The sequence below is a fragment of the Neomonachus schauinslandi genome, chromosome 7 (assembly GCF_002201575.2).
Source record: "Neomonachus schauinslandi chromosome 7, ASM220157v2, whole genome shotgun sequence".
Classification (NCBI taxonomy): Eukaryota; Metazoa; Chordata; class Mammalia; order Carnivora; family Phocidae; genus Neomonachus; species Neomonachus schauinslandi.
Genome location: NC_058409.1, coordinates 63,831,736 through 63,856,898, shown reverse-complemented (window position 1 = coordinate 63,856,898; position 25,163 = coordinate 63,831,736). Strand labels below are relative to the sequence as shown.

General features: G+C 37.6%; 1 protein-coding gene across 3 annotated transcripts; it reads left to right on the top strand.

Annotated features, from left to right (window-relative positions):
- Nucleotides 1-3,540: 3,540 nt before the first annotated feature.
- CCNH (cyclin H) lies at nt 3,541-24,982 on the top strand. 3 transcript variants are annotated; one of them, XM_021699487.2, is made up of 9 exons: nt 3,541-3,872; nt 5,957-6,079; nt 8,212-8,285; nt 9,527-9,737; nt 13,152-13,315; nt 16,875-16,945; nt 19,466-19,577; nt 22,489-22,564; nt 23,084-23,237. In XM_021699487.2, the coding sequence occupies exons 1-9, from the start codon at nt 3,756-3,758 to the stop codon at nt 23,120-23,122; spliced, it is 987 nt and encodes a 328-aa protein (XP_021555162.1). In that variant the 5' UTR covers nt 3,541-3,755; the 3' UTR covers nt 23,123-23,237. The 3 variants fall into 3 exon arrangements, with proteins under 3 accessions (XP_021555162.1, XP_044772679.1, XP_021555169.1); XM_044916744.1 differs by lacking the exon at nt 23,084-23,237 and adding an exon at nt 24,555-24,982 and having other exon boundaries at nt 3,625-3,872; XM_021699494.2 differs by having other exon boundaries at nt 3,625-3,872; nt 22,489-22,549; nt 23,084-23,434.
- The last annotated feature ends 181 nt before the right edge of the window (nt 24,983-25,163 follow it).

The following is a 25,163-nucleotide window of genomic DNA, read 5'->3' as shown; positions in this document are numbered from 1 at the left end:
GGGGGGGGGCGGTTAACAGTGATTAAAACACCACCACCACCACCACACAGAAATTACCTTCATGATGACCACCTAACTCTATCAGAAGAGACACTAAGCCTTTGGACTGAAACATAGCTAGTAGAGGTTGAATGAACTAGGCTCTGGGTTTTCCACTGTTTTCAAACCACATAAAGATCTTGTCTACATTAATACCAGGTATCAGCACTTAGGGATAAGAAATCTTACTACACCACTCCCTGTTGGGCCCTACCCAAGGTTACTGTCATTGAGAGGGGCCTGTATTTGTGCATGTCATAGTCATTATACTACAGTCGAAGGATCCTGAGATAGGGACTGTGAAATAGTCCATTTTTATGTCTCCATCCCCATCACCACCACCACCCAACAATTAGTACTACGCTTTCAATATAGTGGTAATTTAGTAAGATGCAGAATTGGATATGGATTTATAGAGTTTGTTTCTCAGCGTGTTATCAAGCCTCTTTACACTTTAATTTTAAATAGTCCTAAAAGGAAAGAAAAAGTGTTTCAATTTGGGAGGGGGGTTACATTTAGATCAAGCATATTTTTTAGATGCTCTTTCTTCTTTTTCTTTCCCTTTAGTATTACTCAGTTTTTGGAGAAACTAGGAATTTGCTACATGCAGTTCCTTTTCTTTTAGCCATAATGTGAAAACTGGGGGGGGGGGGGGGGAGGGGGTGTCTAACTGCATATATCAAAAAGATTTCCAAAGAGCTTATTTTTGAATATAATTGCCAAGCTATATTTAGAATGTCACATACCCATGTCAGTAGCTGAAGTGGTACAATTGCATGTCAGATTTTAAAGGAAGGAGGATATTGTGTGTTTTTGTGAGCATTTTGTGAGATGTGCTTTATTTTCCCTCCTTTTTTTTTTGCCTCTATGGCCCTGAAATCAGAAACTGTGGATATGAGTATACTGATGTGTTTGGGAAATAACTATAAATTAATCAGGCCACTCAGTAAAATGTTTTATTGGACTACAAAATTATTCGAAGTTCCACATATATTTATTGGTCACTCCCTCACCCTTCTAATTTCCCTTTTCTCCTTTTATTTATAAGATCAAGCAGTCTGATGTTTTTTATTTTTCCCAAAACATTATGATCACTAGGGCGAAACCTGAAGAAGAGGGAAAATTACCTTATAGAGAGAAGAGAGAAATTCCTAATACTGTCATGAGAAACTTTGGCATCACACGTGGGTAAGTATAGAGACTTTCCCCCATGACTAGCAGATGACCCCTGTTCTGCATCGCCTCATCTCAGATTCATAGTCCTTGGTTTTGAGGTAATGCATGCAGTCAAAATATTTAGAGTTTGTCTACAAATACATACTAGGACACAATTTAATAACTGCAGCACAATAAAAGAGATTGTGTTTACTTAAAAACTCACTGTAATCTTTCCTGTTAACATTCACTTTCTGGGTAGTGTCTAACGAAATAATCTTTGTTTTCAAGTTTTGAATCTTTCTATTTTCTAGAGAGTATAGATTCTGTCAGTTTGTTTAGTTTATTTGAAACATCTCCATCTGGTATCAGGGAAATCGTAATTTAACTGGGGTGGGAAGTGGAGGGGAATTGACCCTGCATTGATAATTTTGAAATTCATTTCTCTCTATTCTCTGAACTTTTACATAAATAAAATAACAAGCATGGAGAGAAACACTTGCTACTTTTTCGTTGGAATTGGAAATGGAACTAGGTAAAGGCACCCAGTTCTAAGCCCACAGTCTGCCTTCCACTGTAGAAATAGCACAAGGAATAAACTTGTGCTCAATAAGCTCAACAGGGGAATGTCACTCAGACATAGTGACTAATGTAGCATCCAGCCTGCTCACCTTAAGAAGAAGAAATCATATGTGAGCCTTAATGTTAGGGCATCAGTAACAACTGTATTCTGTAGCTGATTAATTTAGATACAATTCTTTATACATCCCCAAAATATGGTCAGTGTTAATTTTTGAAGGCTAAGATTTGTTATTGGTTTAAACAAATAGTTACATCATCAACACTAGCTTTTTAATATTTGTCTTCCTAAATGAACTCTGACACTGAGCAATTTTACTATCACCCCTGTGGAAATCCTATTCTTCCATCTCTCCCAAATGCCTATCTTTGGGTTCCCCTTCACATAAAACTAAAGGAGTTGCCAAATGCCTTTCAGAAAAACAAAATAAAAAGAATTGACACAGTATACATAATTGTCATGGGTCAAGTCTAATGTACGTACTAATTTATCTAAATCACCTCATTTCCTGCCTATCTTTTGAAAACTTTGTTTTTCCTTTAAAATTATTCTTCCCCATTACACAATATTTTAGGGTGCTTACAATCCACGGGACTCATAACTTGCCATGTCCTTCCTTAACATCATCACATTTTCTCCTTTCTCTTTTTTTTAGCCAATGTACTAGTCCAGATTACTAACATATGTTCAAGGAGTGTCTGGATTTCCAAAGTTATAAACTACAAACATACAAGTATGAGGAATTCAAATAACTGGCAAACTCTACCCTCAACTATATCTACCAAAATGAAAAAAAACCAAAACTCTCCCTTAAGCCTCTAAAAACATTTTCATAGAACACAGAGATACCCTGCCACCTCTTTTTACCTATGTAAATTTTACCTGTGTAAAGACCTAAACTCTCTTCAGCTCATCTTTATCTGCTTTTTGTTTCCAGAAAAACAATTTGCTGTAGGTCAGTCCATCTTTCTAACCTGATGTATGATGCACAGAATAAGGTATGCCTAAATGGGACAAATAACAAAACCAGTAAAGGTTTTTGGAATCAATGTAAATTTTGTATCGCAAACGCAATTTGGAAAATACTAGTAATAAAAATTATAAATCTCTTCAGTATTAACAATAACTTATTGCAAGTCTCCCTTGGGGCAATAATGAAAACGGGAAATCAAGAAAATCCTAAAGCTACCATACATAGTGCTTCAGATATGGAAATGGGGTAAGATTGGCTAGTAATCCACAGAAGGGGAGGGAAAAGATCACGGGAAAAGAATAGGGTCACAGTAGTGGAAAAACAGTAAAGAACAATACATATGCACTGCTTCTGGCTTTTCGACCAAGTTCCATGTTCTCTGAGGCCCTTGTTTTCAATGTTCCTTACTTAAAAGTTCCCAGGAACGCTTCTGCCGTAGGGCCTTGACTGTTCTATCTGCCCCAAAATCACCCCCCACATGACTGATAGGCCTACTCCCGCAACTCTTTCAAGCCTTTGCTCAAATGTCACCTTTTCAGTGAGGCGTATTCTGAACAGTCTACTTAAAAGTTGACAACTTCCCAGGTCCTTTGCCCACTTCAGGTTACTCCATGTAAATTGCCCCTGTCTGCTTCCACGAACCTCACCTTCCGTCCCTTTTGGACCACCCTGCCTGGCGCTTCTCCTTTAAATGTTGTCGGGAAGGGGCGGAGCCTACGCATACGCTCCTCCTTTCTGTGAAGCTAGGCCCTAGCTCCGCCCACTTGCGTGTCGGGCGCCGGCGGGACGGACCCAAGGGATGTTCTCCTCTTAGTCCGCTCCGGAAACGCGACCGCGGATGGAAATATCACGTGATGTTAACGTCAACGCTCCCGCGCCGGCCGAACGGACGCTCTCGGTTTTCGTGGGCTGGCGTTTGTGCTTTAGGTGCTTTTTTTTCCCTTCACGGTGTTGTGGCGTTTGGGGTCTTTTTCTCCAGACTCCCAGGGCCTGCTTTGGGATTTCGCCATGTACCACAACAGTAGCCAGAAGCGGCACTGGACTTTCGCCAGTGAGGAGCAGCTGGCACGACTGCGGGCCGACGCCAACCGCAAATTCAAATGCAAAGCGGTGGCCAACGGGAAGGTGAGCCTGGCGGCCGATTCCCCGTCCCGGCCTCCAAACTCTTGAGCAGCTGCTGCCCATCCCCCTTGTCTGTCCTGCCTTCCCTGGAGCTTCCGCACGCCTTCATCTCCGCTGCCCGTGCCTCTGCGGAGCGCGGGGCGTTTTATTTAATAAACAGTCGAGTACTTTGCCAGGTGTAGTGGGTACGGAGACCGACAACGCCGTTAACGTAGTCGAGTGGCAGAGGAGTAATCAGTAACATGGCGAAAAAAAGACTTTGTGGGATGCTACCGTAGTGCGGGACCAGAGCTTTTTATTAGTCAAGAGGATATGGGATATGTCGGGGAAGGCTTTTCCCAGTAGTTGATTGAGAGAAGATGGGGAAAGGACGTTCCAGGCCGACAGAGCCACAGGTGCAAATAGGTCACAAGTTTTAGGGTTGCAGAGCGGCTCCGTGGAATGCTCCGGATCGTGTGGCAGAAGCTCAATACAGGTGCTTGAAAGGCCGGAGAAGGTATAGGCCAGGAACTTGTAAGCGGAAGTAAGGAGTTTGAGCTTATAATGAGGAGATGGGGAACGTTTGAAAGATTTTAAATGGGAAATTAGCCTTTCAGCTTCTGTTTTAGAAAGAGACCTCAGAAGACCTGATGGTGAATGGATCGGAGGGGGCAGGGTGGAGGCAGGGAAACAGGAGACCATCAGTACAAACCAATTGGTTTGTTTAGACTTTGATCCTGCCAGCCAAGTTCTTTCTGTTATAGCTCCCACCGGTTTACTCTTCTTTCACAAGTTCCACCACCCATTCTAGTACAAGCTTTCCTCTAGCAAGTATTCCATGTTTCAGACCTATTGGTACTGAGCGACTTTACTTTTTACATTTAACTCAACGTCTGTTTCATACTGCCTCATTTTTGTGCCGCACAAAGTAGCACGGATTGTGCTGGGTACCAGGCATTATTCTGAGCATTTAGTAAGTGGTAGCCCATTTGATCCTCACAACTATGCCATGAGGTAGATGCTGTTATTATCCTTGCTTTACAGCTGAGGAAACTGATGAGTGGTTGAATAACTTTTCAGGACTGCATTGCTGGTAAGTGGCAGAGCCAGGATTTTGAACTCATTTCTGTTCTAAATCATAATGCCGTGCTGTCTCTATAAAATTAGTTTGTATTAGTATTAGTTTCCTTGGGCTGACATAAAAAAAATTAGCACAAGCTGGGTGGTTTAAAACAACAGAAATTTACTGTTTCACAATTCTGGAGGCCGGAAGTCTGGGATAAAGTTGTTGTCAGAGTATGCTCTCTGCAGTTTTTAGGGGAGAATCTTTTCCTCTTTCAGCTTCTGGTAACCCTAGGTGTTCCTTCGCTTCTGCCTCCATCTTTACATAGTGTTCTCTCTGTGTTTGTATCTTCCCATGTTCTTGTTATAAGGATACCAGTCATATTGGATTGGAAACCCACTGTACTCCAGTATGACCTAATCTTAACTAATTACATTTGTAGAGACTCTATTTCCAGATAAGGTCACATTCTGAGGTACTGGGGGTTAGGATTTCAGCATACCTTTTTTTGGTAGTCATAATTAATCCAATAACACTGCTTAGTAGGTACCTGTTGTAGAACTGTTGTATTATTAACCATCTAGTGTATTCTGTGGAGAGTTTATAAAGACAAATAGGAGGGAATATTTTAAGGGTCATAATCATCCTTAAGACACTTGTGATTTTTACCTCAACCTGTGTGACTTAATGACTGAGAAAGGGATGTTGAAAGCTTTCCAAACAATGACAGTGTGTATCTTTCTTTTTGATTTATAATTGACATCAAACTTGTGAGCATATGCACACCCTCTGTCATGATTCTTTTTACCCTAATGAAGCACATGTCCAGCTGACATTCTGAGAAATTGTGAAATGATGGTATAGTTTTAGTTTATCAAATATTTCACTAAAACTATTTTGTGTAATAGCAGCTCTATAAAGAGAAAAATGACGTATGATATATTTCCCTTTGGTTGGAGATACAAACTAAACTTAATCTGGACAGAGAAAAGTATTTTAAGATTATTCATTTCATTGAACTTTTGTTGTAACTTTTGATCTAAAGGTTCTTCCAAATGACCCAGTCTTTCTTGAGCCTCATGAAGAAATGATGCTTTGCAAATACTATGAGAAGAGGTTATTAGAATTCTGTTCGGTGTTTAAGCCAGCAATGCCAAGGTCTGTTGTGGTAAGTTATGATAGTGATAAAGTATAATGTCCTTTAGCTGACTTCTAAAATCACAGCTCTTTTAAACGTGTAACTCAGTTCTCTATCCACTTTAGGGAAATTTATGTACTCAAGTTTTTGTCAAGTTTTATATTTTTTGATAAATTCCTTAACTTAGGAATTCCTGTATCATTTCTTACAAAGTGTTTTCATTCTCATTTCATTGTCAAAAGAATTTTGAGATCTGCTAGACAGGTCATGACATCCTCATTTTATAGAGAAAGAAAAGATTACTTTCTCTCTGGGTTCTCAACTAATGAGCAATAGAACTGGGAGGAGAACATATACTAGTGCCTTGTCAAGTCTGACAGACACGTTTGAAATAAGTCCTTCATTCATCAATTGTAATCAGACACCCCAGCTAAAACTCCTGCCATAGGAAGTTTTTAAACCTTGATTAGGAGAAGCTGGAGATTTATCTTTGGGTAAAAAATTGTCTTGTGGTTGTTTCAGATGTATGGTTCTGAGGACTTCATTTCTGTGGGTGTGTTTTCTGTGGTGTGGCAATGGTGAGGACAAACCGGTAGTTTGAATTTTGTGGCTGTAAGGACTTACATGCACTGTCCTTGACATTGTTGCTTTAGTATGTATTCTTGTTTGTTGAACATAAACTGAGGTTGAAAAGCTGAAAGATAAAAGAGGATTATAAAACATTTTTTCGTAATTATCTCACAGGTTTGCTGTGAAGATTAATTATGAAAGTCTGTCTTAAGTGAAAGTCTGTCTTAACTTTTAAAGTTATACAGAGTGAATAACTTATGACACAATAGAGAATAACTCCCTAGGAAATAATCTCCATTTTTAAAGCTGAAAAAAATTGAAGTATATTGAAAATACCAAGTTCAAAAATACTCATAGTGGGTTTTTTTGTTTGTTTGTTTACCTGACCTTCATCTGAGAGATGAAAGATTTAGGAAGAATTTTAGATGGACTTAATTAGTTTCTGTCTCCAGATTTGGTTCTGTGTTTTTCTGATAAAAGAACTATAATACAGTTTTTTTCAGATGAAGAAACTGAATTCTTGCATGAACTTCTTTGTGGAATTTCTTATTTATAACTGATGAAGTGTTTTTGTTTTGTTTCACATAAAATGACAAAGCTAAACTTTTTAAAAATACTTAAAAGGAAACATCTTTCTATCCTAAAATAGATAAACGTCTATTTCGTTGATTCTAGCCTGATGACGTGGTGGTTAAAAGTACAGGCAGGTCTTAGTTGAATCCATCCCTGTTCCTTCTTATATGTGTGACCCCAAATAAGACAGTTAACCTCACTGATAGTTTCCTTCTCTGTAAAGTGGTGATAGCAGTACTTCACCAAGCTGTTGTAAGGATTAAAAAAAAGATGATAGCTTGGTGCTTGGCAGAGTCTGGCTCATGGGATACAGTCAGATCTGCTGTTTAGTTTGGCAACATGATCATGGTTCTATCACACAGATCCAAAGTGGATTTAGAGAGAAGGCTTATTGCCCCAACTGTGTTAATTCTGTCAGTGTTTTCACAAGATTGACTGGTTCAGCTGTGAATATCTGTATGTTTCTCCTTGATTTTTTCTAATCTAGTTGGTGTTTGTTACTCTGAAGTCTAAAATAAGCACACATAAACTTTTTAAAATTAAGTCAGTGACCATAGGAAGGGTAACGAGGGTGGGCGAGGAAGGACAACAAAGGGTCTTTTGGCTGTGACATTTCCATAGTAATTCATCACAATTTATTTGATTAAAGAAGAATTAAGAAGTTTTGGTATTTTGTATGGGTAACTTTTTTAAAAGAAACCTTTGCATAAGTAAGTTTAAAAAAAATATTTTTAGGGGTGCCTGGGTGGCTCAGTTGGTTAAGCGACTGCCTTCGGCTCGGGTCATGATCCCAGGGTCCTGGGATCGAGCCCCACATCGGGCTCCCTGCTCAGTGGGAAGCCTGCTTCTCCCTCTCCCACTACCCCTGCTTGTGTTCCCTCTCTCGCTGTCTCTCTCTCTCTCTCTCTCTCTCTCTGTCAATTAAATAAATAAATAAAATCTAAAATATATATATATATATGTATTTAACAAAATTTAATGTGTGTGAATAGATTCTGATAATGTATTTTTAATCTTAGGGTACAGCTTGTATGTATTTCAAGCGTTTTTATCTTAATAACTCAGTAATGGAATATCACCCCCGGATAATAATGTGAGTATAATTCTAATATATTGATTTTCATTTAAGAAAACCTTTATTTGTGTGGATAAAAATGACCTCCTAATAAAGGGTAATCTAGAGTTGCATTCTGTTATGAACTTATACTGTCCTTATACTCCTTATAGATCTATTCCCTCCCTGTAATACTGATGGCATCTGAATTTCAACTTAACCATATTCAAATTCTGTTTTTCTCAAACTAACTTCCCTAATATGTCTTTCTGTTAGTGGCACATGTCCTCTCTTTGTTGCTCCGACAATCATTTGTGGTACCTCCTCTCCTTCTGTTCAGTCGGTTTATAAGTCTGGTAGCTCCAGATTCATTTCAAATGAACAAAGGTCCATTAAAAATAAAGATGAAGCTAGTATGAGACTCATTAAAGAGCCTGCTGTCAATCACATTGTGCCTGTTTATTTTCTCTCTTTTTCATTTTCTTTTCTACCAGTCTAGGTCAGGCCCTTGTTACTTCCAATCTTGATTTTTGTGGTAACTTTATTTCTAGATTCTCACTCTGAAATTTATAGTAGTAGGCATGAGAGTTTCATAGGTTACTGAGGTAATAATCTCTATTGAAATGCCTCCAGAGACTTCACTGATGGCCTTCCACAGTGTTCTTTAACCTACCTTTCTTCCCATCCTTTCTTCCCAGGTATATCTGTGTATACTGTTGTGTTCTTCCATCTACATTTCATAATTCTCAAAGTACTCTTATTCTTCAGTTATTTTTCTAGATATTTATGTTGAACTATATGAAACTACCATTAAGTCAATAATGGTTGAATGCTGTGGCAAGATTATACAGTTCAGGGGCACCTGGGTGGCTCAGTCATTAAGCGCCTGCCTTCGGCTCAGGTCATGATCCCAGGGTCCTGGGATCGAGCCCCGAATCGAGCCCCGAATCGGGCTCCCTGCTCCGCGGGAAGCCTGCTTCTCCCTCTCCCGCTCCCCCTGCTTGTGTTCCCTCTCTCGCTGTGTCTCTCTCTGTCAGATAAATAAATAATTTCTTTAAAAAAAAAAAAAAAGATTATACAGTTCATCCTAATTATAGTTTTCTAATGGGTAAAAAGTTTGAACAGAAAACTCTTTTTTTTTAAATAAATTTTCTGCAAAGTCTAGCATAGTCACTTATAATATTAGGCATTTTTAGAACTTATTTTTAGCAATAAAATATTCAGTTATTTCTTAAAGTATGTACAGATCCCATTCCCGTCCCTTTATTTTTTTCCTCTAGGCTCACTTGCGCATTTTTGGCCTGCAAAGTAGATGAATTCAATGTATCTAGTCCACAGTTCGTTGGAAATCTGCGGGAGAGTCCTCTTGGACAAGAAAAGGCACTTGAACAGATTTTGGAATATGAACTACTTCTTATACAGCAACTTAATTTCCACCTTATTGTCCACAATCCTTATAGACCGTTTGAGGGCTTTCTCATTGATTTAAAGGTAATCTTTTTGATATAAAAAATAAACTAGTAGGATTTACACTTTTGCTATAGTTCTTTAACCAGAAAAAAATCAAAATTTTATTATAACTTGTTATCATTCTAACTGTTACAACATAAGCTCATCTAAAACCTGAGTTTAGCTTGGACCTCTAGTAGTGCTATAGTTCTCAAACTGCAGTGCCACCTGGAAGGTTTGTTAGCTCAGATTGTGGGGCTGCAGTTCCAGAGCTTCTCATTTAGTAGATCTACAAATACTTGTCCAAGAACTGTAATGAGGACCATTGTCAGTTTAGAGTAATGCTTTTGAAAATTTAAGTTAACTCTTCTAACTCTGAAGTTAGTATACTGTCATGGATTTGATTTAAAGAACCACATAAATTCTTGTTTTTAACTAGAAGATTGCTAAGTGATTTCTATTTTTTAGTGCATTGTGAACTTGAATCAATATGAGGCATCAAAAATATAAGGAAATAAGCCTTGACAAAAGCAACTTAAGTTGTTTTGTTTGGGCCCTGAAAGGGGACTTGGATAGTGTGAGTGAAGTCAAAATGGAAGTCAAAAACTGGTTCATTCGTCTCGATTGAGTGGCAAAACTTGGGTACGTATCCTATACCAAAACATTGTGCTTGAGGATTAAGACAAGAACAGCCTCAACTCTCATAGGTCTTACAGTCTAATGGGAAAAGTAATCATATATCCAGTGTGCTAAGTGTTACAGAAGGAAAGATATTAGAATACTTTAGAACAGGGTGGCAGATTGAGAGGAAGTTAAGACAGTTGTGAGAAAGGGTCATTTAGAGTGAAATTCAGAGCAAGAGTAGGAATTAGGTAGTAGAAGAACATTCCAATCAGAGAGACTTCTTTGGTCAAAGGTCCAAATTCAAGAAACCATGGTGCACTAAAGAACCTAAATAGAGCTTAGAGATAGAGGGGGAGGACTGCCGCGGAGTGCTGCCAGAGTGGAAGGTGGAATCTAGACTGTGGAGGTGATATTAAGGATTTTGAATAGAGCAGTGGGAAACCAGTGGAAGGCTTAAGTCTGGGCAGTGGCATAGTTTGGTTTGCAGTTTAAAAAAAAAAATCCTGTTGGCAAGCTCTTGCATCAGTCTGCGTCGGCTGTTCATTGCACATACGTATGTGTCAGGCATAATATGCAGAATAGATTAAAATGGATGAAAGGATACCAGTAAGATGCTGTTAAGAGTAGTCCAGGCAAAAGATGGTGGTTGGTTTGACTTACAGTGGCTGTGAGTACAGAGAGAGCTTCCTGGACTTATGAGATACTAGTCAGAATCACTAGAGCTTGAGGATTGATTTCATATAGAGATGCAGAACAGAGGAGGAACCCCCAGGTTTATGGCCTAAGCATATAGGTAATGGTGGTTCACTCCCTGATAGAGGAAACACAGGCATAGCACAGATTTGTTGATGGTGGAGGGGTGGGGTTTGTTGAATCTGGTTTGGGACATAATGAATTTCCAATTCCTGCAAGACATCAAGTGTGTGTGGAGGTGCGTGAAGATGGCGAAGCTATAGGTATAGATTTGAGTATTGTTGCTCCTGGAAAATTTAAAGTGGATTGGCCGAAAGGACCATTTAAAAGGTAGTTAGAGAAGGGTGCTTGGGTGGCTCAGTCGGTTAAGTGTCCACCTCTTGGTTTCGCATCAGGTCATGATCTCAGGGTCGTGAGATTGAGCTGCACGTTGCTCTGCGAGAATGGAGTCTGCTCGAGGTTCTCTCCCTCTCCCTCCACCTCTGCCCCGCCCCTGCTCTCAGGCTCACTCACTCTGAAAAATAAATTATTTTCAATAAATAAAGGGTAGTTAGAGAAGTATAAGAAGCTATTAAGGAGACTGAAGAATATCCAGAGAGATAGGACTTTCTGGTGAAGTGAAGTAGAATAATTTTAGAAGATGAGTACAGGTCACTCTCTAATGCTGTTCAGAATTCAGGCAAAGTAAAAGCAAAAGGATAATGTTTGCAAGATTTAGTGCCAGAAGGGTCAGTTGTGATTTTTGTGAAATTAGTCTCTAGTGAGTGTGGAGGAAGAAAGCGGATTGGAGCCCGTTGGGGAATACAGGTGAGAAGGTGAGAAAACAAGTATTTATAACCTGGATTAAACAGCTTGATTTTGAAGTGGAAAAAGATGATTGAGAAGATGGGGGATCTCCTAGAAATAGATGAGAGAGATGGTTTTTGTGTTTTGCTTTGTGGAAGAAACTGATGTGGAGCGCTAGTAATGAGAGAAAGCTTAAAGGAAGAAGTGAAAAATTAGTAGCACAAGTTTCTCTTTGGAGTAAGGTGGAAGGGACTGGCATGGGATTCAAAGCAAAGTAGAAGAATTGGCCTTGAGAGAATAAATAGCTCTTTGAACAGAGGGAAAGAGGAAAGCCTGGGTTGAGGACAGTATTACGCCTAGGGATTGGTGCTGACAGGAAATGGAGTGTCTTTCTTTGTTAAAAGCAGGGATCATTTACAAAGAGCGATGGAGTTTCTGAAAATTATCAGAGACATTGAGACAGGTGGAAAATGTTGAACGTGGTCACTAAAAAATGGGAGAACAAATTTTCTAAGGAATATTATCATAGCTAGGCATTGTTGAGAGCCCTCCTGAGGTCAGTGAACTTGAATTTATAGTAATAGTACCAGATCTCTTGGTGGTATTGTTTTCTGTTGCAGCACCCAGAAACGTGGATATAGTTACAAAGCAGAAGATTGCTTGATTTCAGCCATTGTTAAAGTTTTGTCTGAAATATGTTGTCAGCATATGGGGGCAGGGAATTCTGGAGGGAAATGAGGATCAGCGGACATTGGTGAGTAGGAGCAAGTAGAGGGATAAGGGGATAAGGGACCAAAGGTTCTGAGGAGGAAATCGGGGAGCAGCTGTGAAGTAATTGAGCAAATATACTGGGGGAAAGGAGTACCTTGGTCAGAGTGGAATGTCTCAATTTGTCATATCGGAGGTCAGGTATTTCAGGATAATAAGACATGGGTGTGACTGTACAGTTGACTCAGAGTATTTTGTTTAGAGTATAGAAGAGATTTCTTAGTGCCTTGGGACATGAATGTGGATATCTGAAATAGATCTGAGGGTTTAGGATCTAGAGTTTAGTATAAGAAGAGTTTTCAAGGAATATGGGCTCATCCATATTTCTTGGGCATATTCTAAAAATAATTCTGTAATCAAACCAAGATCCATTTCCATTTACTTCTTCCCAAAAGTAAACTTTAAGTAGCAGGAATTTCAAATCTAGAGGAGGTGGTGCTTAACCAAGAGAGACACCCAGGCACCCCTGGGGTGTTATTTTTAAGAATCCTGTGTTAAGCATTTTCTTGTTAATATAGATATTTTTAAACTGTTATTACTGCATTAACTCTCAGAAGTGATAACATTTGCAAACTTTCTTTCTAGACTCGCTATCCCATGATGGAGAATCCAGAGATGTTGAGGAAAACAGCTGATGACTTTCTTAATAGAATTGCATTGACGGATGCTTACCTTTTATACACACCTTCCCAAATTGCCCTGACTGCCATTTTATCTAGTGCATCTCGAGCAGGAATTACTATGGAAAGGTATTAATCTGTGTTTTAACTTTGATCAGACTCCGTTTATCCCTTCCTGGAGACTGAGTTTTTTGTTTTTTTGGGTTTTTTTTTTAATTATTATTATGTTAATCACCATACATTACATCATTAGTTTTTGCTGTAGTGTTCCATGATTCATTGTTTGCATATAACACCCAGTGCTCCATGCACAACGTGCCCTCTTTAATACCCACCACAGTCTAACCCATCCACCCACCCCCCTCCCCTCTAGAACCCTGTTTGTTTTTCAGAGTCCATCATCTCTCATGGTTCATCTCCCCCTCTGATTTCCCCCCTTCATTCTTCCCCTCCTGCTATCTTTTTTTTTTTTTTAAACACATGATGTATTATTTGTCTCAGAGGTACAGATCTGTGATTCAACAGAGACTGAGTTTTTAAGTGAGATTCATTTGTGACTATAGTCCTTTATACGTACTGTGGTTGGAAGGGGGTTGGTGAGGGCGACTGAGAGAAGAAATGAAATGACCTTTTATATATTTTTTTTAAGATTTTATTTATTTGAGAAAGAGAGAGCAAGAGTGCAGGAGTAGGGGGAAAGGGGGAGAGGGAGGGAGAAGCAGACTGCCCGCTGAGCAGGGAGCCCAATGCAGAGCTCGATCCCAGGACCCTGAGATCATGACCTGAGCCGAAGGCAGACGCTTAACTGACTGAGCCACCCCGGTGCCCCGTCAGCTTTTAAAGAAATCTTTTAAAATTGAGTGTCTTTGAGCTGAGAGGATCCATTTTATGACTAAAGTAGAAGTAAATCAGGTGATCCTCGGAAGACTGATAGAGTTGTCTGTAGAGAGTGAATGTAGAAGTTTTGTGAACTGGTAAGCAACATGCGCACAGCAAATATGTCTGCGTGGTTTATCATTCTCCTGCTGTGGAGCACATGTGGCATGTGGAATTCAGTAAAGATCTACTGAATGAATAATGCTTTAGGGAGTGTCCACATGAATTGCATTCAAGCTGTAGACACCTATAGCTGATGCATAAATGCACAGTGAGAAACCAGGCTTTGCGATAAGCCCTTTACCGGAATTAAGTTTACTTGATTCTTTGGTGCATTATCTTGTGCACAGATTAAACATTATTTTCATACAAATCCTTGATTCGTAACTCAAGCACAGGCTAGTAGCAAATTAGATTTTGTAAATTTTTATAATAATTTCTCTATGACCTTTGAAGTTCTGCCTGATCTTATTCCTAGAGAAAGATGATAAAATTTTCTGAACTTAAACTTTCTCCATGTTTGTAATCCCCTCATCCATAATTTCAAAATCCGTGATAATGGTGCTTAGCAAACATGAACAGATGTGATTTAGTCTTTATTCAGCTTAATCGGAGTGTTTATATGTTTCCTTACAGAAATATGAATGTAACTGGTCACAGGCTACTTCCCCAGATATCACTGGACTGTTGCACATTTCATGGTACTTTCCCTAGGTTCCTTTTCCAAAACATGAACAATTTATGAATTTCAAAACAAATGCAAGATTAGGGATTGTGGGCTTATGTTTAACTTATGGTATGCCTCTTCTCCACAGACACAGCTCACCAAATGTACATAAATATATACATTTAATCCCAAAGTGATCTGTACCTCCATTTATTTCACTAAGCAGAACTTATCAAGTGCCTTCTCTGTGCCATGCACTGTACTGTCAGAATGAACAAAGGTCTCAATCCTTGTTCCAGTTAGGAAAGATAGCCAGCAGATTGTTGAGATCTATGGAGTTTAGGGGTGCAGGTTCCATTCTCTAAGAGAAGAAAGCCTCTTTCCCACAATTCAGATAGCCAAATGTTTGATTAATCTGTTGAAGCATCAGATCTGATGCAGCGTATATGCAAATTCCCCAGTGGTGAGATTCTTCTTATGTAAATGGAGAGGGATGAAGTTTATGTCATCTTGGAAGTGTAGTTATAATTTCAGATAGCCGAAACTGAAATTGTGGTAACTTGGGCTCATGGCAAATTAAATACACTGTTGAATTTCCCAGGGACTATAAAGAGTTGGGCTTTTTTTTTTCCTTTGAGGAAGTATTTGTAAATCATTCTTAACCTCTGATATACTTTGCAAACTTTGCGGACACATTGGAATTACCTTTACATTTATTGCTGGTTTCAGAAAGGGAAAGCCCTTGTGCTGTTATATTCTGGATGATCGTTTAGGTTAATACTCATAGGATGTTCTTTTGTTAGTTCTGAGTTGTCTTCTTTTTTACTGGATTTCGAGATTTATTTTTCATCTCCTAGTTTGACTTCTTAAATATTCCTGCTTGCTTATGGATTTTTTTTTAATCAAAATATTAAAATTCTAATTCAGGATGGAGATGGAGTTGCTAACTTAAAGGCTTGTAGAAGTAGAATCTGGTCAGCTAACTCTTAGAACCAAATGTATCACTCTTAATGTTAGGAAGTGGAAAAGAAAGAAAGAATAAAAAGAGACAAAAGATGATGCCAAAAGTGTGAGGGGTTCTAGGGAGAAAAAGGAAAGGAAAAGACTAATAGTTATTTTGAATTACTGATAACCAGAAATGTATTAATTGTTAAGGGAGTTATTGATTTTTATATCTAAAATTAATTCCCATCATAGATGATGAAGTTGTAACATCAAACTTAGTTATCAAAACTTACGTATCATTTAAATAATCTGGAAAGTTTAAAAGATAGCAACAGAATTGCCTAAAAAATCGTCTGTTGTTGTAACTGTACTTCACCATTTATTCATTTTGCCGTTTTTCAGAGAAATTAATAATTTTTTTGCACTTGTGTTTGAAAGATTACTTATGCCTTCACAGTCTGTTCACTTGGCTTTTATCTATTATATATACACTTCAGAGGAGCCAAAATATTTAAGTATAGAAATTATTTTTATGCTGCTATCATTGGTTCTGAGAAAAACAGATAATTAGGCTTTATACCCATTTATGGAAAAGTAGTAACACTTTTAATTTGGACTCTATGTAAATACGATTTAATAGATTTGCAAAGCATGAGGATATTCTTAACTGGTTTGAATACCTATTAGTCCCAAGAGGAGCGCCTGTAGTTTAACTTGATAATAAGGGGAGAGAGAATCCTTACTAGTACTGTGTTCCAGCTCTGCTACTTCCTAGCTTTATATGACTTTGGGCAAGTTACAAGATCATGACTTGTCTGTGCCTGTGACTCAGCTTGCTCAAACTGTTCAATTGCTCAAATTGCTCAGATTGTAAAACAAAGATTCATAGAGTTTATGTTAAACACTTAACAGTAGTAATAATCAAAACTTTAAATGTTAATTCATAACCATTTTCCCTCTGGCAAATTAATTTGAACATTAAACATCTTTTAAACTAAGTTGTATTAAATCCTTAAGACTGTAATAGTTATATTTAGTTTTGTGGCGTTCAAAGTATTGTTATTTGATACTTTTAAAATAAATTAATTTTAAAATTGCCCTTGATGAAATGAACGTGGGGGAAACTAATTTATGATGTCATATTTCTCAAAGATGCTATATGTGTTCAGTAGATTAAAACTTTTTTCCTTTCTTTACCAGTTATTTGTCAGAAAGTCTGATGCTGAAAGAGAACAGAACTTGCTTGTCACAGTTACTAGATATAATGAAAAGTAAGTAAAACAGGATACTTTATAAAATGTTCTTCTATTACAAAGCTACTTTCTAAATATCATCTTGAAATTTAACTTGAGATATATAGATTGTTGTTTAGATTTACTTTCATTGAATTAATGGATCATGGAGGCATGAAGGATACATTCGTTGGTGGAGGACAAGTAGAGCGCTCATGAAAGGAAGTAGTTTGTACACATAGAGAACTTACTAGGAAAATGAAAACAGGAGATTCAGAAAGAGTTAAGATTTAAAACAGAGTCCTTTTGAAGTGTACACAGATATATGACAGGCACAGGAAAAGATCTAAAGGGAACCAAATTAAAGATAATACTTAAATGTGGAGGGTTTTTTGTAATCAGCTATAATTAGTTAATACACGTTATTTGCTAGTCATGCTGATATTACAAAAGCCGCGGTTCTCCACCGGGTGTGATTTTGCAATGTCTGGGACACTTTGGCTATTAGAACTTGGCGGGGGCAGGTGGGGGCTGGCTACTACCGGCATCTAGTAAGAATGCTCCTAAACATCTTATAATTCAGTGTAGCCCCTTGATAGGCTGAAAAATGGCTCCCCAAAGATACCCACGTCCCAATCCCTGGAAACTGTGAACGTTACCTTAGAAAGTCTTTGCAGATATGTTAAAGTTGAAGATCTTGAGATGGGGACTGTATCCTGGATATCCAGGTAGGGCATAAACGCATCACAGGAGTCTTTATTAAAGAAAGGCAGAGGGAGGTTTGACACAGAGAAGGCAATGTGAAGACAGAGCACAGGGGAAGATTTGAAGATGCAAACCTTGAAAATTGGAGTGATATGGCCACAAGCCAGGGGATGCTGGCAGCCACCAGAGGCTGGAACGGGGAAGGAATGGATTTTCCCCTAGAACTTCCAGAGGGAATGGGGCTCTGCTGACGTTTTGATATTGGCCCAGTGAAACTGATTTATTTCGGGGCTCCAGAACTGAGAGAAGAGAATCCATTTCTGTTGTTTCAAGCCTTACTGAATTTAGAGTAATTTTTAATAGCTGACTCAGAAAACAAATATAGCCCCTCACAACAAAGAATTTTTCAGCCCAAACTGTCAGCAGTGCCAGTGTTGAGAAACCCTGTCTTAATGGTTGAGTTCGAGATTACCCACCCCTCTCCTTTCTTCATTCTTGCCTGTGTGTCACTGAAGGCTCATGGCTACTAAGTTTTAGGATTAAAAGTCAATTGTGTTTGTCCCCCAAACTTTTTGTGCTACTTGTCCTTGTTAACTAAGTATGTAGTTGAAATACTGGGTAAACCAATAAAATAGATTAAAAATCATGATCTTGGATAAGGGTAGTAAATGAGGGTACTTTTTATATGTTTTATGTTTCAGAAGGTAAGATGCTTCAGGGCATGTAAATATCATTTCTTGATTCTCTGCTTGTGAAATGATTTTGAGGGCTTCCTTCAGTTGCCAGTGATGGATTTGTGATTTAGGAATTATAAAAGTGTAGGTCTTCAGTTCAACCACTAGAGGGAGCACTTCCAAAGCTAACTGTGATTTGGCCAGAGACCGTAGTCAGGATCATGGAATTTAGTAGGTAAAAGGAGCCTTAAAGATAACCCACTGTGCTCATTGTACAGCTAGCAGTTTTTTGATTTCTTCTCAGTTCCTTTATTTTATTCCACTTGTTGTAACATGAAGTAAGAAAAGCTCCTGACTAAACACTCAGAGCTTTAACATATTAAGGTACCTTATTCATCATTTTTTGAAATGAAGATATTAAGCCACAAGTATTAATTCAGTTGAAAACACTGCTTTACAAGCCAGCAAGCCCCACCTATTTGGCACATGTGGCTGGCTAATAATAAGGCCTGGATCTCTCACCATTCCCCTAAAAATTCTTGAGATTTATATTCTTTGGTTTATTGTAGTTGAATAACATAAACAGACCAGGGTAGAGGACATGTTTGCAATTGTAAAGTCACTGACACAGTAGTTTACTTTTAGCCTAAAGAGAATATTTTTGTTTTCTTGGTAATGCTTTATTGTGTAGGTTCTGCATTTTGTTGAAGCAAAGGATCATTGACACATTTTTACTAAGCATCTCCCTTTATTACATGTCGTGTAATAATGGTTTCCTTTGTAAATAAGAAGTACAGTCTTTGGGCCACCATCTCTAGTATAGAATGTTATAAATACAGTTGGCAGAGAACAAAGCATGTTCACTAAATCATGGATTTTTAAAGCCTTACACCTGAAAAAGTGAACATGGTGGGATTTGGAAAAAATACTGACTAGATTATAGAACATGCTTCTTTTTATGCTGTATATGATATGGGCTAAGCAACAGAGCTATAATTACTTGAGGTATGGTATTCATTGGGTTTTAATGCGGAACACTGCAAATCCTGGTAATAATCACATTTCAAGAGTTTTGTTTATTGTTCCCATAATAAGATGGGTATATATTCAGCTCCCTTATGGGAACAGGACTTTGTATTGTCTAGGATAACTAGGATAAATCTTTTTTATCTCCACATAGGTATGAGAAACTTGGTAAAAAAATATGAGCCACCCAGATCTGAAGAAGTTGCTGTTCTGAAACAGAAGTTGGAGAGATGTCACTCTGCTGAGCTTGCTCTTAACGTAATTACGTAAGTAGATGGGAGTGTTATTCAAGGATGGATATAATTGTTACTGAGACTAGCTCGTCCTTAAATCACTTAATTGGTAAATGTTTGCTTTTGTGGGGAAAAATGACTTACCCATTAAGCTGGATTGTTTTTAACTGAGTGGACGTTTCTAACAGGATTAAACATGAGGTAACAGTTTAGCTTTCATATACAGTTCTCCTCGTATGACTGATGTGTTCTTTGGCTTGCGGGCCCTGTCCCATTACTCCTTATGGGACCTCTAGAGTCTTTTTAGGGAATCTCTGAACCTCTTCTTGCCCTTTTAATGTCTGGGTTCTTTACAGGTCTGTTGTCTGAAAGAACAAGTATACTGTTTCAGATTTACTTCTGTTCACTAGAGCAGGGAAAGTTGGCCTGTTTTCTTTCAGGGATAAACTTTAAATTGAAGACAGAACAAGTAGGAAAATGTGTTGTTAGATATTTTCTTGGCAGCTATAAGGAACACCTATAATGTCTCTTACTGCTTTGTAGGCTGAATGTGGAAATCACAGAATTCGGGTTCTTTATGCTTTGCAAATTGAAGGATCCACTCAAACCTTCTTATCTTTTAGGAGTTTAAACAAGTTGGGGGTCTGGGCAGGTAATAAGAATGGGAAAACTATTGTTTTCTCTTTTCTGTGGAATACATTCTGATTCAAAAGTTCTACCGTATTTGTTAATATTTAGTGGGAGTTAGCACTGCCATCTTACATTTAAGATGCATCTGAGATGTTTCTGATCTCTGTAATTGGTGAGTATACTGTACTGCATAATGTCTGAGAAACCAGAACAGTGTTGTTCCATGGCCTTCAGATCCAGGTACACATGGCTCAAAGTCCCAACTACACAGTCGCAGTAGGAGAATATACAAGGATTTATGAAACATGCAAAATGTGGGACTACTTTATTATATACTAGCTATCGTTGCAAAGCATGGCTTAGCATAGAACTTAAAATTGGTAGATCTCACTCGTGGGTTTCAGTGGTAATTCATAGAAATGAGAGTGATAGAAGTAAAGAAATGTCGACTTGAATAAATCAGAGTATTGCAGCACTGATTATATTCTCTTCACATTGATTTTGAAATGTGCTTAGACCAAAGGTTGGCAAACTCTGGCCCACAGGCCAAATGTGAACTACTTTATTTTTTTTTGTATGTTTGTTTGTTTTAGAAAGACAGAACTTGTGCTGAAACAGAGACATACCAGTTAGTTTGCATGCTCTCTGTGGCTCTTTTCACGCTGCAGCGGGAGTTAGGTAGTTGTGACACAAACAGACTGTATGGCCTATGAGGTGTAAAATATTTACGATTTGACCATATAAAGAAATTTATCACCCTCTGGATCAGACCATTGAACTGGTAATCTACCCTTCTAGCTAGGTAACTGAATGGACCATAATCCAAAATTCCTAATTGCCGGAGTACCTCTTATTCCATCTAAGTTTCTATGTGCTTTTTGTACTATGTCAAGGAAATACTGCATCTCTGTGAGTACTTGGGAGGGGCTTTTCAGACGGTCTAAAAAGGACTTTTTTTTTTTTTTAATCCAGGATAAAATGCAATAAATAACAAATTACTAGAATGAAATAGACAAAATATAAGCTGAAATTTTATTAGATTTCAGTAGTCAGAAAATCGATGGAATTGCTCTAAAATTTTCTAAACACAGTCTGTTTCTGTATTTTACCTTATTGCAAACTGAAAATGGTTCATGGCTGGTCCATGGACCATGTGGACAGGCACTACTTTAGGACAAAATAATTTGTTTTCTCAGTCTTTAAAATTCCTTGATCTTTCTTTTTTGTTACACAAACAATTAACTATATTGTCATTACTAAAGTCAGTAAAGGTAAACCAAAGTTCTCTTTGACCAAAACCCAAATCCAGCTGTGACCTCAGAGGTAATACCTAGTTGGTTTACAGTTGCCAGTCTTTTCTCTGCATGTGTGTATGTATGTATGAAGTAAGTTGTTTTTTTCTCTTTATTAATGCTTTCATACTAATTGTAAAACTTTTATGGTATCAGTCTGTAACTCCTGCCAGTCTGGGTGAGAAAACAGTTATCACATTATTATTGTATTTTAATTTGTATTTCCCATTACTATGAGGCATTGATGTTTCCAGTTTAACAGGCATTTGTATTTCTTCTTCTGTATTGCCTGCTTACAACCTTTGTGCAGTTTTTGGTGTTACTGTCCTGATTTGTAGTTCTTTATTTATTTTATATACTTGTCTTTTCCTATATATCCTACAGCTATTTTCTTGTTTCTTTCACCTTTATGGTATCTTTCACCTTTATGGTATCCAGATTTGTGTTCTGTTTTATGCTTCTACATTTGAATACCTTTTCTTACCCTTTAATCTTTATTTTGCTTTGTGTTCAGCAATTAAAACATTTAAAATTATTTGTGAATTGTGAGGTACACATCTCATAATACTTTTTTCAAATAAAATCTGTTACCTACCCATTTTTTAAAAATTCATAATTTTCCTGTTACACATTCATTGTAGATTAAATTCCTATATATACATCATTGTTTTTTGCCTATCTGCCCTGATCATTGATGCAATTAATTCTTGATAATAACACACTTTAAATTACTTTATCTTTTATATCATAGTGTTTTGATGATAACTGACAAGGGACAGGGCCCCATACTTTATTACTTTCAGATTCTTTTTGCTCTTTTTGCAGTCTTGCACATCAGTTATACTTGACAGGTTCCGTGAGAAATTTTATTAGGATTTTAGTTAGAATTGCATTGAACGTAAAGATTAATTTGAAAGAGAACGTCTTCCTCTCCATAATTCATCTCTTTCCATCTACTGCACCTTATTTTATAGTTTCTGTTGCCAGTTTTAGATTACTTATTGATGGCTGCTCAATTACAGGAAGAAGAGGAAAGGCTATGAAGATGATGATTATGTCTCAAAGAAACCCAAACATGAAGAGGTATGTTCTCCAAAGGTAAATTTTAATTTATTCTTCTTGTAGAATGGTCTGACTATACTGTTAAGATTTAATTTTTCCAGAATGCAAGCATTACAGAGGTGTGGGCTTTGAAGCCTTCATTTTTGTTTTTTGCATTTTTCTTTTATGTATATTGTCTTGTTATTATGTCTTGTCTTACCCTGTACTGAAGTGGTATGATAGTTAATTGATGAAGAATCCTCCCTACGGTTATAACATGCTAAATTTCTGCTCTGTTTTTGACTCTCCAAGGATTCCTGTTATCCTTTTCAAAAATATTGTACCTTACATGTCAGATATAAAGTAAGGTCACAATTGTAACCTTTACTCCTGTCAATTGGTGTAGTCTTGTGAGACCAAGCCATATTACTGTTAAGATTGAACTATTACAGATTTTCCTGGTTTATTACCTTCCTGTAATCAGAGTAAAAGAAAATTTTCCGGAAAGGTGAGGTAAACAGTGCTGTTATGCTTCAGTATATTGTTATTCTTACTACGTTTTTTTTTCCTTCTTAGGAAGAATGGACTGACGATGACCTGGTAGATTCTCTCTAACCATTTGAAATTGACTTTCCAATGCTAACTAATCAACAGAAGGGTGAAGCAGATCTGGCATTTAACTTTATTGAAAAATGAAATAACGTGAAAGCATCAAATATATTAAAGTTTTCGATTTATTTAAATTTTCCGGTTTTTTTTCCTTTCAGGATAGCTTTATGTGAAATAAAACATCTGAAAGGAGCCAGAATAGCACCTGGTTTAGTCTTCCCCCATCATGACTAGTATCAAATCAGTCTTTCTACAGTAGTAGAAATTTGTGTATATTTTAAACAAAAGCAGCAAGCCTTTTTTTTTTTTTTTAGGAAAAGCCACAAAACAATAAAACTGAGTCATCAGTTTTAAACATGCTAGTTTTTTGCCCTCTAGAAACCTTCGTAAATGCCTTCTCAAATGTCATCGTGATATACTTAGCTTTATTGTATGTAACTACTGAACTACCAAATGCACTTTAACTGTTAAGTGCTTCAAGTGAAACTGTGAAAGCTAGTTACCCAGGGTAATCATAATTAGTATTTGTCCTCAATTAGTTACGTGAACACAATACCAAATAAATTCTAAAGAAGAAATCAAATAAACACGCAGTCTTGAATAGTGCTCTAGATAAAAAGATTAAGTTACTATAGGTCGGCAGATAGTCGCAAATTGTATATTCAGTTCAAAACACATTACTCAGGTGAATCCATATAAATCGGTGTTACAGTTAACTTACCAAATATGTTCAAGAAATTTAATTCAAATTGAAGTGAGTTGATGTAAAATGTAACTGCGGACTATGGTACTAAAACACTTGGGTATGGATCTTGGCGGTCTATTTCACTTTGTGACTCTGGTCAAGTTCTAAAGCTCTCTGCCAATTTCCCAAGGTGCAAATAAGGAAAATAATGCCTACTTTCCCCTGGATTAATGGGACTAGTGCTTGCATATACTAAGTGTTCAATAAGTGTTGCATATTAATAGCATTTGTTCAGATATTTAATTGTGATCTTATTCGGTTTCTAAGTTGGAACCAAATTATGAATGTCTAATGTATTCTAGAAAAATGGGTTGCAGGAATTCTGAGAAACTCAGTAGCCCTGTAAATCTGTTTGATGGATACACAGCTGTTCTCAGTGTCATTGCATCCCAGGCTGCACTTAGCATTAGAATGTTAGTACCACTTTAATTCTATCTCAGTATGAGGGCAGTATGTACTATATGTATATTCTAATAATTCTTTACGTTTCAGGTTTGAAGTTTTTGATTTAATTCCTTCTCACTGTGGAATGAGGAATGCAATTCATGAAGTATGATTTTACAAACGTGGACTGGAAGAAGCCAAAGTTGACAATCTTCCAGTGCAGTCCAAGTTAAGTAGCAATGCTGCTAGCCTCTAGACAGCATTGCAGAGTGTTCATAATTTATCTTGTTTCTCTTTTAAGTCCCTAAGATTTGGTATCAGAGCAAGATCCACATTTATTTCTGAAAAGTCTCCTAACCAGCCCCATTAAAAAAAGTTTGAGGTTTTATTTCATGTTACTGCAAGGAGTACAAAGGCAAATGACACATTTCCTATTCCAGCTTAAGAGATAAAAATGGCATTAAAATATAAAAATTTCAGCCTGGGGAATGGTGGATGATAGGTCAGTGTGGCTGAAGACTGAGGGGTGATTAGTGGGGGAGGATTAAGTTGCCTAGCACTAGAATTTGGACCTCTTTGGATAGTGTTGAAATGTTTTTTGGAGATGTCACTGGTCCATATCCCTTCCACTCTATCCTTTATCCTGTAACCCAAATGGGCTACTGCCATAGTAGTCCAGCTGTAAAACAGAAGTGAGGGAAAAGTAATGGGAATTGACACCAAGGAGGAGAGCAGATTGGGTGTTTGGCTGTTGAACAACACTGTTCACCTGTCTCCACAGAAGTAACAGTCTCCTATGCATCAATCTTCTAAATCCTTGATTGTTTTTTTTCCTGTATTAACTGAAGTGTTGCTCTTGGAATCTAGGCCTTTAGAAAAAAAATTTTTTTTTTTTACTATACAAAATGCTTTTCTGCC

Coding starts and splice junctions, on each gene's coding strand:
- CCNH (XM_021699487.2), top strand. CDS start 3,756: ATGTACCACAACAGTAGCCAGAAGCGGCACTGGACTTTCGCCAGTGAG. Junction 8,286..9,526: donor TATCACCCCCGGATAATAAT/GTGAGTATAATT, acceptor TTTTTCCTCTAG/GCTCACTTGCGCATTTTTGG. Junction 13,316..16,874: donor GCAGGAATTACTATGGAAAG/GTATTAATCTGT, acceptor TTTCTTTACCAG/TTATTTGTCAGAAAGTCTGA.